Source organism: Meleagris gallopavo, chromosome 6 (genome assembly GCF_000146605.3).
Source record: "Meleagris gallopavo isolate NT-WF06-2002-E0010 breed Aviagen turkey brand Nicholas breeding stock chromosome 6, Turkey_5.1, whole genome shotgun sequence".
In the NCBI taxonomy this organism is placed as follows: Eukaryota; Metazoa; Chordata; class Aves; order Galliformes; family Phasianidae; genus Meleagris; species Meleagris gallopavo.
This window is the reverse complement of record NC_015016.2, coordinates 27372510-27390683: the sequence shown is the minus strand read 5'-3', so window position 1 is coordinate 27390683 and position 18174 is coordinate 27372510. Positions and strand designations below refer to the sequence as shown.

General features: G+C 34.6%; 1 protein-coding gene across 1 annotated transcript in view; it reads left to right on the top strand.

The window, feature by feature from the left end:
• The window catches only part of CRPPA (CDP-L-ribitol pyrophosphorylase A), a 99951-nt gene that overhangs the window by 59483 nt on the left and 22294 nt on the right, over positions 1-18174 (top strand). The window contains exons 10-11 of the mRNA XM_031553916.1: positions 3907-4035; positions 5527-5662. Coding sequence (XP_031409776.1) covers positions 3907-4035; positions 5527-5662 — 265 coding nt within the window. The remainder of the gene's footprint in view (positions 1-3906; positions 4036-5526; positions 5663-18174) is intronic.

Here is an 18174-nt window from a genome sequence, read left to right as displayed (position 1 = left end):
CTTAAAAATTTTAAAAAAAATTATTGCTTTTCTGTATCAAGTATTAAAAATGAACTGTGAAGTACATAGGAATTTAACTAACATACTTATCAAAATGCCGTGAGATTGAAGCATATATTCTGATATGTGGCAAAAGTATATTGGCTGAAATTCTTTGAATACAGCTGTACGTGACTTTTATTTTACTTAGTCTGTTAAAATGGAGATTTGAAAGTCTCTGCACTCTAACCAGTTACAATTCTGTCATATTTTCTGGCTTAATAAATAGAGATAAGAAGCATTGGGTTGAATGAGCATCATTAATACCATATCTCACCAAGGAGTATGCCTCTAGACTATATTACATTATCCAACAACAATATATAATAAAATGTTATGATTTTATAGTCTAATTCCCTATGTAATAGCCTTGAAAAACAGGCAAATAATTTTACATGGAGCGTTAATGGTTTCCAAAGTGCATAGTCTAATGATCTGGAGCCAAAACTGAGAGTTTACTTCTGATTTTTTTTTCTGAAATTTTATTACTGGGCCAATAAATAAATGAGAAATAATGAAGATCAAGTATTTTCCAAATGAAGAAACGGGTATCATTGCCTGTGTTATCTTATGTACTGAAATATTGTGATTCCATGGATATTAAAATTCAGAACTTAATTTCTTCACTTTTTTTTCTCCCTGACTTTTTTTTCTGAGGAAGTTCAGGGTGGATCTTTAATTTTACTGAATTTTCAGTGACATGCCTTCAATTCTTTTGCCCATTTACAGCTCTAGTAGATGTGCAGAATGTACTGGTCTGAGAATGTTTCCTTCATCAAGTATGTCAACAAACATTTCTCTGTTAAAATTCGAGGGTGTGCAGTTAAAGTTAGAATTTTTAATCAATTAAAATGGTAGAATCATAGGTTGGTTTGGCCTGGAAGGGACCTTAAAATTATCTAACTCCTGTGAAATGTGGAACGTTGGGACTTTAAATGATTGCAGGTACAATATTCTCGGCATAATATTTCATGAGAAGTAGATATGGATGCAAATAATGGTAACACACTCACCATGAACCTCAGGTTTTATCCCTAATGTAGTAGATCTCAAAGTCATTGTAGTATCCAGCACCATTTTAAATGAGAGTGTACTTGTTTGAGCAGTCTGCTGCATGCACAGCTTACTTCAGTGAACACCGTTTAGGATAACCTCAAGTCACCATCCCTGGAGGTGTTCAAGAAAAGTGTAGATTTAAGGACAAGGTGGTGATGGATTGATGGTTGGACTAGGTGATCTTAGTAATCTTTTCCAACCTTAACGATTCAATGATTCTATGAGAGGAAATGATATGTTTAGTTCCTTTGCTGTTGTCCAGGCAATATAATTCTTCTATTGTTCCTAACATGTTCCTAACAAGTACTTGGAATTTCCCAAAACTAGGCAGTGGGAGAAAAGTCTTACGACTAAGTGGAAGCGGTTGGTAGCATTTAAAACACAGATACGTGTATTTGTAAATATAAGCTCTAAACAATGAAGTATCATAATATAAAGAGACATTTTGTGCTACACTTTCCCATTTTGTACAATTATGTGCTATCTTTTTGAAAGAAAAGGTTGAAGGTGGACTGGAAAGTATGTTTTAAATAACTAAAATATTAGCTAAACTAATCAGTCTCATATTAATTACTGGAAACTGTTTAAGTCCTTTAAACTTCCGATCCCTAAAACTCATTACAGATGTTATGTCTGGGAGATAGAAACTTCTTTCAGCAGTCTTTAATTAATGTTGAGTGTCCTCTTCATTAAGGCTTATAAGTGAGATTCTCAGCTTTATTTTCATACTTAATTTTTTGTCACATACTTAATTTAATAGAATCTGAATGTACTGTTAGTGACTTATGGGTCACTTCTCTTTTGTTGTAGAAGGGCAAATAAATATTTCTCAGACAAAGTGACTCAGAAGTTTAAGCAATATAATGACATTTATACGCATATGTTTTAGGTACTGTCTGTACTGGAAGCACTGTTCTTATCTACTCTCAAAAGTAAAATGGTTCCTTTTTGTGAAGAATTGAAAAGATAAACAAAGAAAATAGCTAACTGCTTCCATTCTGTTCTTGTAATCACTAACATTTTGTTTTCAGCTTGAAGAACAGTTTAGAGTTTTCCATAATCAGAAAGTTCTTGTCTATTTTTGATTTCAGAATACTTGTAACTTTTTTGTAACGTTTTGATAATTGAGAACCAATTTTATCTTTCCTTCTAGTGTTTGACTTTTTTTGGATGTAAAAATTACTGGTATTACTATTGTGTTAAATTATCTGTTTAACCAGCTTGGGAAGAATGATCCTAGTATAAGGATGATCTTGCACTGGACATAATAATGACTTCAGTCCATGTACCTCCTTTGCATTGATTGTCCTTTGTACTAGTTCTTAAGGGAGCTTTTTGCAGCATCTGCAAGCTGGAGCAACAACAGGATTATTGTACAGAGGAGAAATAGGAAGTGCAGTGATAAATTTCATGCAGTTTCTTCACCTTCTTGTTTGCATCACACCAATATTCAATCCAACCCTGCTATACCCATAATAATAGTATTCTTAAACTGATACTACTTTTCATAATAATTTATGTTCACATTTGTAGATGCAAGTATGTAACTGAAGAGAAGTGATCCTATTCTATTTTTGGTAGTGCAGAAATAAAGGATTTCTAGTACTTCAGCTCTTTGTTGCTAGCACTTGCACTTCAGTGTAAAAGTAAATCTTGATGAGTTAGGTCATGTGTCTCAAAACAACGGGCTTAAAATTTTCTTGTAAATATCCATAGGGGAGCAATACTAAGCTTTGCTTTTTTGTCGAAAGTAACCTTATCAAAACTATGAGTGTTTCGAAATTAATCTCCACCTGTGTATTTGAAGAAGACAGCTTTGCTACTCGTGAATATGCACACAATAAACAGCTTTTTAAAAAATGTAGGAAGAGAAAATGAGTAAATGCATATTATCTGTCAGGATAAATTGAACATAAGGTACAAAGGGAACTCTGTGGTTGGTAATCACAGCTCTTTCAAGCTACCTCTGTTTCTTCCTCTCTATATTACTTAAAGATAAGTTTTATATGGAGTGAACTATTTAGCCAGAAAATACATTTTCTTATTTTAATGGAAAAAGTTTCTACTGTTAAGAGATGCTTAAATTTTACATATACAAATAATCATCCTTAATTTTGATTTCTGTAGTTAACAGGAACTTTGTGAAATAAACTGATTAAGCTGTGGGAATGCTTAAATCTTGGAAAATGGTTGAGAGAACCCTAAGCTAGTTAGTTCTTACCTCCCAGCTCAGGTTTTCTAAGACTCACATTGTTTGTGCAGCATCTCCACTGGGTGTGAGACCTGCCTTTTCCTGCCCAGGAGTTTAGGATAGTCATATTTTATATTGAAGTAGTTTCTATTTTTAAGCATGAAGTATTTTATTGAAGCGAAACCAATTTAGGCAACAAATATGCTACACTGAGAAGTTAGTAAGTTTGAAATAAACCTTTGAAGAATGGAATCCCATTTGGAAAACTTCTAAGATGCTTGAGAAAAACATCTTTATTTCTTCATTATCCTGATAAGTAAAAATCTGTGAAAGATAAATTAGAACTTAGAAAAGAATGTTTGTTTTCTAATTTAGTTATTATTTAATTACAACATTGTGTTCTGCTTTGTTCTGGTGTATTGATTTCACAGTTCTTTGAAAAGAAATACATGTCACTAAATATGTGAGTGATGGAACTCAACCTGAATAGAATCTGAGAGAAACCTTGTCTTGCCTGTGTTCTTGTATGTGTGTAACAATGGTATGAGATATTAAAAACAGCAAGTCTAAAATAACACAATTTGAAAAAGTGTATTTTTTTCAAATTTGTTCTTTGGCAGGTTCACTTGAATACTTCAGAAAATACTCCTTTCAGCATTGATTTGGAAGAACTAACTAGAATGAAGAAATTTGCAAGGGAAGTGAAAAGGAAAAATGTTTTGGTTTATGGTCTCCTTATCCAGTATAAGGTATGTAATTCTTTTTCTTCCTGCAAAGTATCTATTTTTGTGATTTGTATGATTAATGATAGAATCTTCATCTAAAAGAAAATCAAAGGGGATTAATTAGGACATGGAAAGATTTATAGGAAGGATTCTTGCCTGTTCTTGATCAAAATTGAGAAGGACCTATAGTTATAGGCAAAAATGTTTGCATTTTGATTAGAGAAGAACAAATGGCAAACACTTTTTAAAAACACATGAAAAATTGTTTTTTCTTTTTCCTTTTCTGCTTTGAAGCCTATAAAAAGTAGTGAAAGCATTTTTAATCAGTGATTCTGATGAATTTTACTCTCCCCATCAAAATAGTGTTTGGAATTCAGGTGACAGCAAAGAGGTGGTGAAACAAACACTATCCATGTCTCCAATAACAGCCAATTGCTTCAGCTGCAGGGAAAAAGAAATGGCAATCCGGCATCTTTTGTACTCATAGAAACTATTTGAAGTAAACCATTTAGACTGAGAAATGCATTCTGCCAACCAGAAAGGTAGAGACTGCCTTGCATCAAATGTGGAAACGCTTTTTGCTGTTTATGTAGAGATTTTTACAACTTAGTCAACAACAAACAAGGAAATAAGTCAGATGTTCAATGGAAATTTTAGTACAGAAGGATAAATGTAGTCTTACCTGATATTTTTTTAATCGAGAAGTGTTTTTGATTTTGTATGTAATTGACAAAAGCTCTCTATAGGTATACCTGAGAAAAATATATCTAACAAGATTTTCCACCAAATTCTATTGGCTTTATTAAGAGATATGTGTATCAATATCTATTAATTTATGCTTTTACAGACTTATGGTGCCAACATTAATATTTTAGACTCATTTCACTCCTGAACTTTTAATTGGACATCACCATGTCAGCCAAAGGCACTTAAACTTATCCTTAAAAATCTAGCCTTCATAAAATTGGTCTTTTCCTTGATTTCATAGCCCAGTTCAACCACTCTGGAAATTTTAGTCAGCAATGGCTCTTGGTTATTTCTTTTTATGGATATTTTAATTGTATAAAATAATACTGTTCTAGAATAGTTTAAAAGCATAGAGTAAAATTTTGGTGAACAAATGGGTTTGAAAGGGGAAATGGCAAGTTCTCTTGGAGAAGGGAGATACACACTTATCTAACTTGCTTGTTTGTATGGTTTAATTATATCAGATAATTCAGTGTGATAGTGAGTAAACACTGAATTGGAACCATTTGCAAAAACAAATATTATGAGTATCAAATCTGAGTTTGATCTTTAAATCTGTTATTAGTTATCTGTTATCTAACATTTTTTCCATATTAAGAAAACTTTGATGTTGACCTACTATCTCTTATTGGAAACATATAAACATTTAAAAAGAAAGAATATTGACATACAGCTTTGTTTGCAAACAAACTGCTTTTTAATTTTTTTTTCCATTACTAACTTGCTTAATAAAAACATGTGACGTCCGTTGTATTTGTTTGTGAACAGTGCTGCAATTCCTGGCTTAAAAGAGTGCTTACATTTTTTTTTACTCCTGGAGTGAGTTGGGCATCAGACCAAGAGCATCAAAAATTATTATTCTCACTTTTCTTACATGCTGTTCCCCAAAGGCATCATTTAACAGGTATCCAAAATACTCACCTATTGAGATGTATACATCTGCTTTTTTTGGCTTTAGCTCTGAATACATGGAAGAGCAAAACAAAAAAAAGAAGCTTATTAAAATTGCTAGATATGCTTAAGAGACATTTTTAAAATGTTACAAACTAACTATTGTGTTCATTTCCTCGTGGTTTTTTGTATTTGTGTGTACTTCTCTAAGGAAAAAAAGTGGCAGAAATTTTTTATACATATATATATATATACATATTTTTTTTTCCCCTAATTTTGTAGAATGGCTTAGTTAATAAGGGACCTTAAAGATCATCTCACTCCAACCCACTGCAGTGGGCAGGGCTGTCACCTACTAAATCAGACTGCCCAGTGCCCCATCCAACTTGGGCCTAGAATGCCTTCAGTGATGGGACATCAACGCCTTCTCTGGGCAACCTGATCTCATCATTCTCTGAATGTCCTATCTCTACATTCCTTGATAAAGAGACTTTTCATCTTTATTGGAAGGTTGCTATATTGTTCCCCAGAGACTTTATTGTATCAATGCAAAGTTTAATTTTTATAGCTGAAGCATGAAACAAATAGGATTTTATGGAGTTAATGCTAGCTCAACTACTGATGTTGATACCAGGAAGTAGGCTCAAGGGAGATGCAGGAATCTGGGAAGGAGCACGGTCAGGACAGCTGACCCCAGCTAACCAAAGAGGTATTGCATGCCACGTAATCTCATGCTTAGCAATAAAAAGGGAGAGAAAGAAGTATGAGGAGGTTAGCTGTCTTTCTCTTGGGAACTAGTTGGACATCTGTCTACCCATGGGAGATAGTGAGTAATTGCCTTTGCATAATTTGCTTCTCTTTTCTTTCACTTCTCTTTTGCTTATTAAGCAATTTTTATCTCAAACCAGAGGTTTTTTTTGTTTTTTTTTTTTTTTGCTTTTACTCTTCTTTTCCTCTTTTCATGTCCCATGGGATTGGGTCCTGGAGGGGAGCAAGTGAACACCTTTGTGATGCTTGTCTGCCTTCCTGGGATTAACCCACAACACAATCTGTAGCATAAGGATTTTTGTTACTATATTTGACCAGGAAAGCTTTTGAAGTTCTTCAGCCATTTAAACCCCAAAAGAAATTCCCATCAAACTGTACGTTGTTAGTAACTGAAGTCATTCTGTGTCTTTTGCTGCAGTTGTCAAGTGTGGTAGCTCTTCAAATTGGTACAGTGGAGGCAATGGCCATCAAGTCTATATCGGAGTGTTAATTTTCTCTTTCACCCTCTCCCTCTACTTATAAGCAGGAAGCAAGAAATCCAGTCCCAGTCTAAATTTTGGGTATTTCTTTACAGTGGTTGGAATCAGCATTTGAGATTTCTATTCATGTTTGAGTTACTAAGCCACAGGTCATGTTGTTTTTGCTTAAATCAGGTTGATCATATGAAAATCATCCATTATGGAACTTACTGGGTGCTGAAGTGTGTAAAAAATGATGTGTGATAGAAATAATCTTGGTGACAAAAGCCCGATAAATTAAAGATTGAAAAATACACTTTACTCCCCGTGCACAGCCTTCAGGTATTGATGAACTTTTTAATTCTTAACATTGTTTGGGAAAATAGAAGTAATATAGAAGTAATCTATATCAAGATTTAGGAATAAAATTATCAGGAAATCAGTAACTTCTACAGCTTAGTTTAAGTAAGTATTGTTTACTCAGAGTTACTGATAAAAACAATAGGAAATGCTAAAATCAGCTGAGAGTGCATTCTGCTTCTGGTTGCTGTGAACTATTTACTTTTTTAACATTTAGGTTTATCAGAATTGAACTTTGTGGCATCTTATCTCACTAATGTGAGATGTCTCCAGACATTTAGGGCTTTCATTTAAGTAGGTTTTGAAGCATTTGGGCATGGAGATATGTTCATATCTCAAGACAGTCTAAGTTGCGTAGCAATTGAAATCAGATTAAACTCTACTGTAAAAATTCTGTTAAAACATGGAGGTGCAGAAATATTGGTAGGATTAGCAGAAGTAGAATGAGATATTGATGTATCTCATTAAATATCCCTGTTGTTCAGAGAAAGAGAGGTCATAGGAAAATATCTATGGATATTAATTTTCATTTCAGTTTTTTTTGCAAAGTATTTTCTGAAACTTATTTTCCTATAATTTTCTTGGACTAAAAAGAGGTGGAAGATGTCAACACTGTATTATAATCTCCAGCATTTGCAGTCTGAGCTAATTAAATTTGGTTTTAAAAAAGTCTTTGTACTGTTATTTTCCTGAGCTAATTTTTATTCATCCTTCTAAATAATATTTTAACTATATTCTAAACCTTACAAGTGTGATTTCCCAGCCAGCTCAGAAAAGTCCTATTTTCTTTTGAGAGGTGGAGGCCCATTACTTCACAGTGTACTCAGTAAGTCTGCTTGATTTATAACTGTTTTGATCTCTGAAGATTCCACCAAGCAGAATCTTTTAAAAAATATGACTGTTTACGTTTGAGTTTGATTTGACCTGTATGGTGCTGGCAGCAGCGTGAATGCTCACTTTTAGCAGACCCTCTGCTTCAGCTTTGTCACTGACTCAGTTATTCCATTCCAGGGGTGACACATGCTAAGTATCTCTGACTTGTGTAGTTAATTGCAGTATTCAGTGCTTATACTTACCAGTCCAGGTGAATTATGGAGACAAAATTTTTAGCAAAACATCCGAGAGAGAAATAATGTATGATCCCTACCTAAAAAGCAGTAAATTGAAGTGTGCTTTTTAAGCCTGAGTGCACTAAAACTTTTATGTCCCGAAGTTGTGCAGTCTTAGAAGCTTGTTCCTGTTCTGCAAGATCTTTCATTATCCGAAATGAGAGAAACTGACATTAGGGCTGGGTCACATTCTAGTGCCATAGTTCAGTTTTTGATTTTTCTACTCAAAGTGTGCTTTGTGCTTGCAGTGTTTAAAGCACAAAGATTAGTCTGTGGAATTGTGTCATTGACTGTCTTTGGAAGCTTGTGAAGTTTGTGAATTTAAGTTGTTGCTCTTGTCAAAAGTGACATCATTTACATTTTTCTCTCTGGTGTTGTGAGTAATCTTCCTCCCTCTTTTGCTAGTATTGCTGTTGAAAGAAAAGACGTCAGTTCCTTCTGCATGAGGTGAATTATTTCTTTTCAGGACCACCCCGTCAAAATAGCCGTGGAGGTACTGTTCTTGGGCACTTTGTTCAAATTCTGTTTATAAGAAATTTTAATGGAAAGGTTTCCTCTCTTCTACCAGTTGTGTATGTTGCATAGTAATGTAACTCTTGGAGGTTTAAGACAAGGGATGTTATGTAAGACATGGGATAAAACATGCATAAAACATGATGTAGTAGCCTGGAGTTAGAGATGAAATTTCCTGAATCTGTTTCTGAGATAGAATGCAGAGGAGCTTGCCATTTGTACTTGGTGTTTGGTCAGAAGAAAATTTGAAGCAAATGTGTGACATTTCAGAGTCTGCATTCATTTTTTGAATTTTTGAAGCCATCCATAAAATGCTCCAGATGCTTTCATTAGGCAGGAATTTAATCTTATTTTCCTTTCTGAAAAAATAGTTGGCATACTGCAATGATTATGGCCTAAAATAATTACATTCATTTGAAGAGACTGAATTATTGACGTTCAAATAAAAGCATGCAACTACAATCTTGCTGATTTTGTTATTTCAGAATCTGTTCAATAGTAATTGGTGTTAAGGGATTAATTATCTGAAAATTTGAATGGAAAAAGGTTCCAGTGAAAAGTTTGAATTCAAACTATTTTATAGTTATATTGGCATAGTGTATTTCTCCCAGATAAAATATTTTATGGTGAAAACATTACTTAAGCATCCCTTATGTGGGTGAGTATTACATCATCCCACAGGAAAGACTCTTACTGTTATTGGAATTCTATTATGGAATAGAGGTCTGAGAGTGGAGATGCGTTTAGGCAAGAATTTTGTTGTGCATCTTCTCCCAAACTACTTGTCTGTTTTGTTATGCTTGAAAGCACATTTTTAGGACAAATTGAGTGTACTGGATGCTAGTTTATTGTGTGCACATTTTTAATAATGCAAAGTTAGATAGAACAGATTATTAATGTAATATGTATATTCTGGTAAATTTGTACTTATATATTTAATCCCACAGGAGAGCCTGAACTAAATGTGACTCTAAGCATGGTTTTAGGTCAGTCACTGTGGGAGGCGGTAGGTCACTTCTAAGTTTCTATACTTCTCTCTGGCAGGGAAAGTTTGGTCTGATAGAAACTATGCCTTTTCCTGCATGAAATAAGTAGATCATCTGTGATTACTTTGATACTGTGATAGACATGCAATTCTCTTTTAGAGAAAAGATGAAGTTTCTGTGAAAATTGCTGATTTGTAATTCTTAGACATGTTCAGAAAGTTGTAATCTGTGACTAATAATTGCTTGGTTTTGAACTGAGAATTAACATTTAGCAGATTTACAATAGTAAATGGTAGACACAAATTGAAAAAAACACATCTTTCTGTCACATGCATAAAGCCATTTTACCAACCAATATCATCTCTTTGCTGAAATGGTTGATTGCAAGAATGAGAAAGAGGATAAAATTCAGTGAACACAGGAAAGTAGCTGCTGAGAATTCTAATATTGTTCTAACAGCTTTTCACAGGTTGTGGCAGAAATAGCAGACGTGTGCCTGTTCTGTCTAGTTATTAGTTCTGTATGTGGTACTTATTTTGTTAGTAGGGCTTGTGTATGTAGTAGAAGAGCAGGTATGATTTTATGTGCCAACAGCTCCTTGTTACTCTGTCTATGAGAGGTTGGAAGTGGTCTGTTCTAAAAGGGCTTGATTTGATATTTTAGTGCTGGACAAAATCAGTGGCTAACATATACAGAGCTTCAGAAATTAGAGTGAGAAAAAAATGTGATTCATCATCCACACTCTACATGCAGGATTATTAATTTAAGTGAACATTCTTATCTTTGCCCTCCTTCTGTGTTGGTTTTAGTACTCTTGTCCATATTGCATAAGTGACAAGATACAGCTCATCCAAAACACACATTTTTTGGTGTACCAATCTATTTCTGATTTTTTTTCTTTGGCGAAGAAATATTATGTAACTAACTCTGGATATTTTTCCTCATCTAACTCCTGCTACAAAGTAGGCCATTCTCCGCTTCTATTCAGCAAGTGCATATGTTTTGTACTAATTCACATTACAAAGTTAAGATAAACTGCTTGGAGGCTGAGTGGCTCAGTGCCTAATTATTACCTACGCATTTTCAGTTAATAGAGACATGAGCAGTATCTTTTCAAATACATACTGAGATGCACCGAAATGTTCAGGGTTTTTATTAAAAAGCAACCTGTTATTTTTCCTGCAGTTGCCTGCCTGAATCACACTAATGTATGATTATATGTTGTTTCAGAAGCAGGATCTTTCTTCATGTTACATTTTGAAAATGACACTCTTACTTGCTTCAGGTCAAAGTCCATCACAGGCTAAAGCACTGCAATATAGCACACTTAAGACAGCTTTTTATTTACAGGAAAAGAATGAAGAGGACATTTATTTTAAAATAGTGTTTTTCCTAAACATGTATAGTAGCACTGATGAACCCATCAAAGTAGTATAACCACAGCTGTAACCCACATGCTGTAGATATGTAAGAGCTGCAAGTATGAACTGTTTTCTAGAAGAATAGCTGTGTTTAAGATAGTACTTGCCAGCATAATTAGGGATGTGAAAGATCAGATTCACTTGGGATAGGAATGTTGGAAAAATAACTCTGAGGGTGCTAATTTATAGCATAAGCTTTATCATTGACTACTTCGGTGTTAATTAGTCTTGGCTAATACAGTCCTATGATGTTGATCCAATATGCTCTTTTTTTTACTATCATTTTACTATCATTAGTAGTAGCATGTTTATTATTTCTGTAAGCTTTAGGGTGCTCTGTAAGCAAGTTGATATCCTTATATGTTGTGTTTAGTTTCAATTTGTGTCATCTCTATTTTTCAGCTTCATTTGGTAACTAAACTAAGTACAAGATACTTGTAAAATTGGCCAACACTCTCACTTAAATGTAGAATGGTCATGTTGTGTAAGGTTAGAGAAAACTCCCTTAGGTCAAAATAACCACCTCTTTTTTAATGTGCAAAAACGGACTATAGGTGTGAATGAGCTAGGTGGCTAATTTGAACAAAGATAATTAGGACTGCATTATGGATTTTCTAAACTACGCTATTGGGCATCACTTTGGTGAGACTGTTGAGATGCATCCTTGAGCTCGGAGAAATAAGTACCTTGCTACTTGTTCATTCAAAGAGCCAACTTCTCATTAGTTCATTATTGATCTCTTAGGCTTAGTAATGAGTTTATTCAACTTTTCCTAATTTTTTTTTCTGCAAAATTTCATTTGCTTTATCTGAAGTAATTTTTTGATTGTATGTAGTCCTATTGTAAACTAATTCTATCAGACTTGTGATCAAGAATTCCCTGTGTACAAGAAATTATATGCAGTGTTATGTAATTGTCGTGGCTCTATTACCTGTCTTTGATCTATACCAACAGCAGCAGTTATGCTCCAAAAGCTTCGTGAAATAGGAGGCAGAAAGTCTTGATAGGTATATATTCTGAAGTTGCTTTCTAGCGGAAGAAAAAATGTAGACAAATACCACCTTTGTATATGTGAACAAAAATTTCTCTTTTAAATCAGATTTGAATTTGCATTTCTCTCACTCCAATTGAAACCAATGAATTCTTTTTGACAGGAAAAAAAAAGTATATATATTTAAAAATTTAGGAGAAATTCATAGAGTTCACAGATGCAAAAGATACCCAGCTTCAGGTATCCACTTCAAAATGAAGTCGATTACCTAAGTTTTGAGGAGAAAGACTGAAGTCCTACTCTGTATTCAGCACTTTTTACTGACTTACTTTGGTGGCTTTTTGGATAGAGAGCTGTTCTTTGAACTCCAACCCTGCTGCCTCATTCTCAACAGGCACCTGAACCATAGAGATTTTGCTACTTATATCAGTGCTTATTCTGTTTGTGTGCTTTCCTAGTTACAGTTCATTTCAGAATGATAAAGGGAGGCATCAGCACGACCATTTCTGTTTGTCTGTTTGTTTTTTTTCAGAGAAATTCTGAGACTGTGAAAATATTGTGTCAACTTTGAGGTTCCCAACAGCATCTTACTAAAATATTAACTGTTCAAAACAGACTGATAAACTTTACCTTTTGGAAAAGGACTCAAACTAAGCATAATGACAGTTCTCTAATTAGAAAAGGAATATTCTTATTTGCATGGTTCTCCTGGGAGATGGAAGTAAATTTAAAATATGGAATGTTTTCAGCTGTGTGGCTTGTTCGCTGACTTAGCAAATGCTTGTAAGCTTTCCTAACACCGTGTTTAATGGAAAATGACCAAAATCCTGTTTTTACATTTATTATGATTATTAAGTATCGTTTCTTGTGTGTTAGATCATCACTGCCACTTTTGCAGCTACTCTCAAGTATCTCAGCTTCCTAACTTCTGGCCTTTCACATGGATCTTTAATAGAGTCCATGCTCTCCCATCGGACCCATGAGCTCGGAAATGGATTGGGAGATTCAGTAAATGCAGAAAACTTTATTTTAAAATCTTTTCCTCCCTTTTTCTTCTTAATATTGAAAGTAAACTGCATTCTGGCAGGGGGGTCACCAGCCAGATGATGTAAGGGAATCTTTTCCTGCAAATGAATCCAGTTTTAGCCAGGTGATGCATCTATATATGCATTCTGTTGTACTTGTTTAGGATTAAACATATTTTTATTGGAAGATGGAGAATAAAGGCAAGACAGGACTGGGAGTTGCAGGAAACACAAAACTGAGAGTAGAAGAGCAGCAATGAACATAGCTAAGTGTGGAATAGATTATGGAGTCCACAGTCATTTTACTAGCCCCAGTAGCGTTCAGCACTAGGTAAGCAATCTGATTTGTCAATGCTCTGCTCTCCCCCAGTGGGTCCTGCGGGAGTGAAAAAGTGAGTCCTCAGTGGTATGAAATCACTTGTCCTTAATTGTTGGAGTTCTGCCACTTCAATGAAGTCTTTGGATTTTATAATAGAAAATTCATACAGCACAGCAGATTTCATTCCCCTTTTCTTGATAAGTGATGTAATGTAAAAGTGATCATGAGATGGCTCAGTCACATATAGACTAATGCCCAAAACTTTTCCCGTGAGAATAGAAAAGATACTGCAATATCCACAATCTCTGAATGTGAGAGTGGCACTTCTACCCCTACTGAGAGAACTTGGAAACTTTATCAATATGTACTTCATAAATATAGATGGAAACGCTAGTAGCATTTTAATTTTCTGGAAGATCTAAAGCATTTAAGTTTAAGTATGCAGTTCAGATGATGTATCTCCACTTGGCAATTGTAAAGTAGACCATCTTTTTAATATTCACTCCAGGGATTTATGAGCAAAATAAAATTAAAGATGTGATTTTAAAATAAGATAGGACAATTCTGAGAGCTGTGCTTTGTAGATGTGCTTGGAAATGTTTGCTTTAATCTACTGAGATAATATTTTAGTACATATAAAATATATTTTAAGAAAATATGATTTAGGACAATGGGCATGCATTTTATGTAAACATGTTTTATCCAATAAACATCAAGTACTATGTTGAACTGATGAATTTATTATCATGGATATAGTATAAATCATGGAAGAAAGGTAACAGAAAGAAGAAATCCAGAAGAGATGAATTGTTTTATATATCAGTGAAGTTTTGTAATGAAGACAGCATTTTTTTATGTGGCTGGGTATAAAAAAATAAGTGTTGATTTCCAATCCCTGCAGCATAAATAGTATTTCTTCATCAGTCAGCAATATTTTTATTACTGTAATTATACTCAGAGGCAATAGAATTTTAGGCATCTGATTTTATCCGGATGATAATTATATATTTATTACCCAAGTTTTTAATGTTTATTTTGAAACAAGACATTCCTACGCATGCTCGTGCGTGCAGGCACGCTCAGGGCCTTCCAAGAGCTAGAAATGCATACAGTATCGAGGAAACACCATGTGTTCAGAATACTTGTTAAATTCATCAAGCTTCTCACTTTTCAACTATGGCTATTTCCTAGCTGGATTGAATGCTTAATTATTGTTAATGGTGTCTGTTCATTATGACATATCGAAGGGTAAAGTGGAAGCAACTAGGGAACTGTTCTATTTTGCTGCAACTGTCAGATATAAATAGAAGCATCAGTGATGCAGGTTATGTTCTAATTGTGCTGTTTTTTTCCCACTAGCTGGAGATTATCAGCGTCGCTCACTAGAGAAGAAACTAGGATGCAATATTTTTTAGTACAACCAAATAGACAGAAAGAGCTCTAATAAAAATTCCAAGTGGCAGAAAGGAGTTTTAAAGACAGAAAAAATAGTTTTCTCTTCAAAATTCTCATGAAATTGGCCGACCACGCTCCTTAATTTTTGTTTTTCAATCAATTTTTTGTTTTGGAATCAAAATTAGTGTCAAGTTAGCAAATATTTAGAGTCTTCAGATGAAGCATTTAAAATTTTTTAACTGTCCTCATTGAAAACAAGATGCAATGATGAGTAACAGTTCTTGAAACTCAAGTTAAGTTAATTTGCAAATCTTTACACAGACACTCTCTCAGAAATGTAGTAGCTTAGGGCAAGTGTCTGCAGGAGTGAAATGCATGCAGATTCTCAGCTTTAATTCACAAGATCTTAGTGTGATTCTGCATTTTTCTCCAACAGTGTTTTATAGCTTTTAAGTTTATTTTGCCTATCTACTAATTTTGTTCCTCTCAGAGGTTTTTAACTGTTTATTCTATGTCTTTATTCTGCCCGTAATCTGTGATAGATATTTCTTCTATTTAGCTTTTTATATACGCTACTGGAATTGTTATTGCTTTCATTGCAAGTGAATGATATTTATGAGATAGTTGTAGAGTGATTTATCTCTTTTCAAGTATCATCAAGCTATTAGGTTTAGAAAGTATTCATATTCCTTTCTCTGCATCGGTGATTGATGACAGGACCACTGAAGCTGTGCTCTGTGTGGGGGAATGCTGTGTCTGGCCAGATCTGAAGATACAAATCTTGGGCTCTATTATCTTTTGTTAAAAGACATGGGAGGAGTGAACACAAATGATCAGATTTGGAAGAAAGAAAAAGTGGTGGGGAATTCTTCATCTTGAGCTTGAAATAGAGGAAGTGTTTTATATTGTGCTGAATCTTAGGCTGAGAAGTTTATTTTTTAAGGTTTTCTTGTTTCTTTTAAATGTATTAGTTAGATATATTGCATAATTTTGATATATTGCAATCGTAGTCTTTAAAGAAAACATTTGAAATTCTGTTCTCTTCTGTAGCATGCAGAGTAATTGTGCAGTATTTCAGAATTTTGATACTTTATACTAGTATGCATGAGTGTATGTAAACCATGTGACTTTCAGTCAATTATGTGGAAGAAAGCTAAATTCAGTTAGACTGGATAGGAGCTTGGAACATAGGAGAGTGAAGGGTTTGTCTCTGTGTATGGCTGGGAGAAGCAGTGTGTTTAGTCAGTGTTAAGATCCATGTTGCTGTAGTAATTGTACACTAGTATTTCAAGAAGCTTGTCTGTGCATAGCTCTAGTAAAGCTGTGATGTGTTAGAGCTTATTTTAAGGAGTTTGATTCATTTAGTGAAGAAGAAATAAAACCTTAGAGCAAAAGTAATGAGTTTTGAAAAGAATTGTGTAACTGAGGAAAAAGAACTACTTAATGTCTAAATTCAGTGCTGTACTAAAACACAAAGATGAAAGGTAACAAACCAACCTGTGATTTCATTTTCACTAATTTCATTTCATTAATATTTTAAAAGCTCTGTCAATTTGTGAATGGCAGTGAACGTCATATCCGTTCTTTCAGCAGCAAGAGTTTGGAATAGAGGACCATGGATATTTCCTCTAGTTGTATGTTTCTGTTGAAGAAAATGAATCCCTAACAGCTACTCAATTACAAAAGTGATTGTGCCAGACTTCACAGAGTATGCACGTTAAAAAGTGTTTCTCAGTTACTGAAAAAGATGTTCAGTGGAGACCTAATTATTATCTGAGATGCTAAGGGAAAAAATGCAGTGTCAATTAACAAAATTCTGCAGCGATGCTGATATATTCTCTTCAAAAGGAAAACCTTTTGAACACAGGTTGATGATGCTGCAAAAATGAGATTAACAAAGTAAAACTCTTAATTTGGAAGACAGTAGAGAGTCTGTCATTAATGTTAACAACGTTTTGCAAGATGATAAAAATGAATTAAAGCAATGATGGGACTATTCTCCTTTAAAATTGTGAAGATTATAAAATTCCAACTGCATTGAACTAAATGTGTAGATTTGCTGAAAAGCATAAGCAGCACATATTCCTGTAGGAATTCTCTATTCATTTTTACTGCAAACTTCTAGTTTTAGAACAAGATAACTAGTATGGTATATCATAGAGAGTCAGTCATAATGGTATTTCATAGTATGGCAATGTCATGAAGCAAGCTGGTGGCAGAAGGCTGTGACTGTGTCTCTGCCTCAGAAGTTCTGTGCACACCGTATCTGCCATCTCATGTCCAAAGATATTTCTGGCACCTCCAGATGATGAGACAAAGCAGGAGTGCTGGTAGAGGCTGCTAGAAGTTGTATTACGTATTTCTTCCTCCCCAGACTGAAGTGCCTCCAAGAAGCCTAAAGTCAGTTCATCTGGAGTGGTATCCTCATGGAGTAACAACCATGGCTGGAAAAGTAGCACTGCAATTCCTTCCATATTTGTCATTGACAAAACAGTATTGCAAAGACTTGAGAGGAGGCTCCTGAGAGCATCATGGTGGCACTTCTGTGCAAGCAAAGACAGAAAGATGCAGAGCAGAAATAGAAAGAGAAACAAAAGTAAGTCTTTGACTCCAGATGCAAGGCCTATAAGGGAAACATATGTCACTGCCTAGCATTGTATGTGACAGTCAAGAGGGTGATGTGGTTCCTCTGAGAGTATCCAAGTGAAATACCTGCTGGAAATCAAAGATTTGTAGGATGGCTTTCCTCTGAACTGCTGAAGTAAGAATGCTTGATCTGGGGCTCAGATTTGAAGTGGTCTGAATTATAATTCCCAAAATCTGCAGTGTATGACTGCAGGGTCCTCAGCAGCAACTGCTTTGTTTTATTGACCTGTTCCTGTTCTGGTGACCTATTTAGTGAAGACATCTGGCTTTAGGAAGCTGCAAGAGGTATTCTTTTTCTGTCAAAATATCCATCCAAATCTTTTGATACATGGGCTTCATGTACACGTGAGTTTCATGCACTCATGGCTCTCCTGCCTTGAAAAGCAGCAGCATTGTCCTTCTGGTAGGCAAATGGACCCTTTCCATTGTTCCATTCAGCAGTGAAACCACCTATTACCTTCTATTATTTACTCTGAATTATACTCATTTCCTTTTCTGTCTCATCTTCACTCAGAAATTCCCACCGAACTGCTG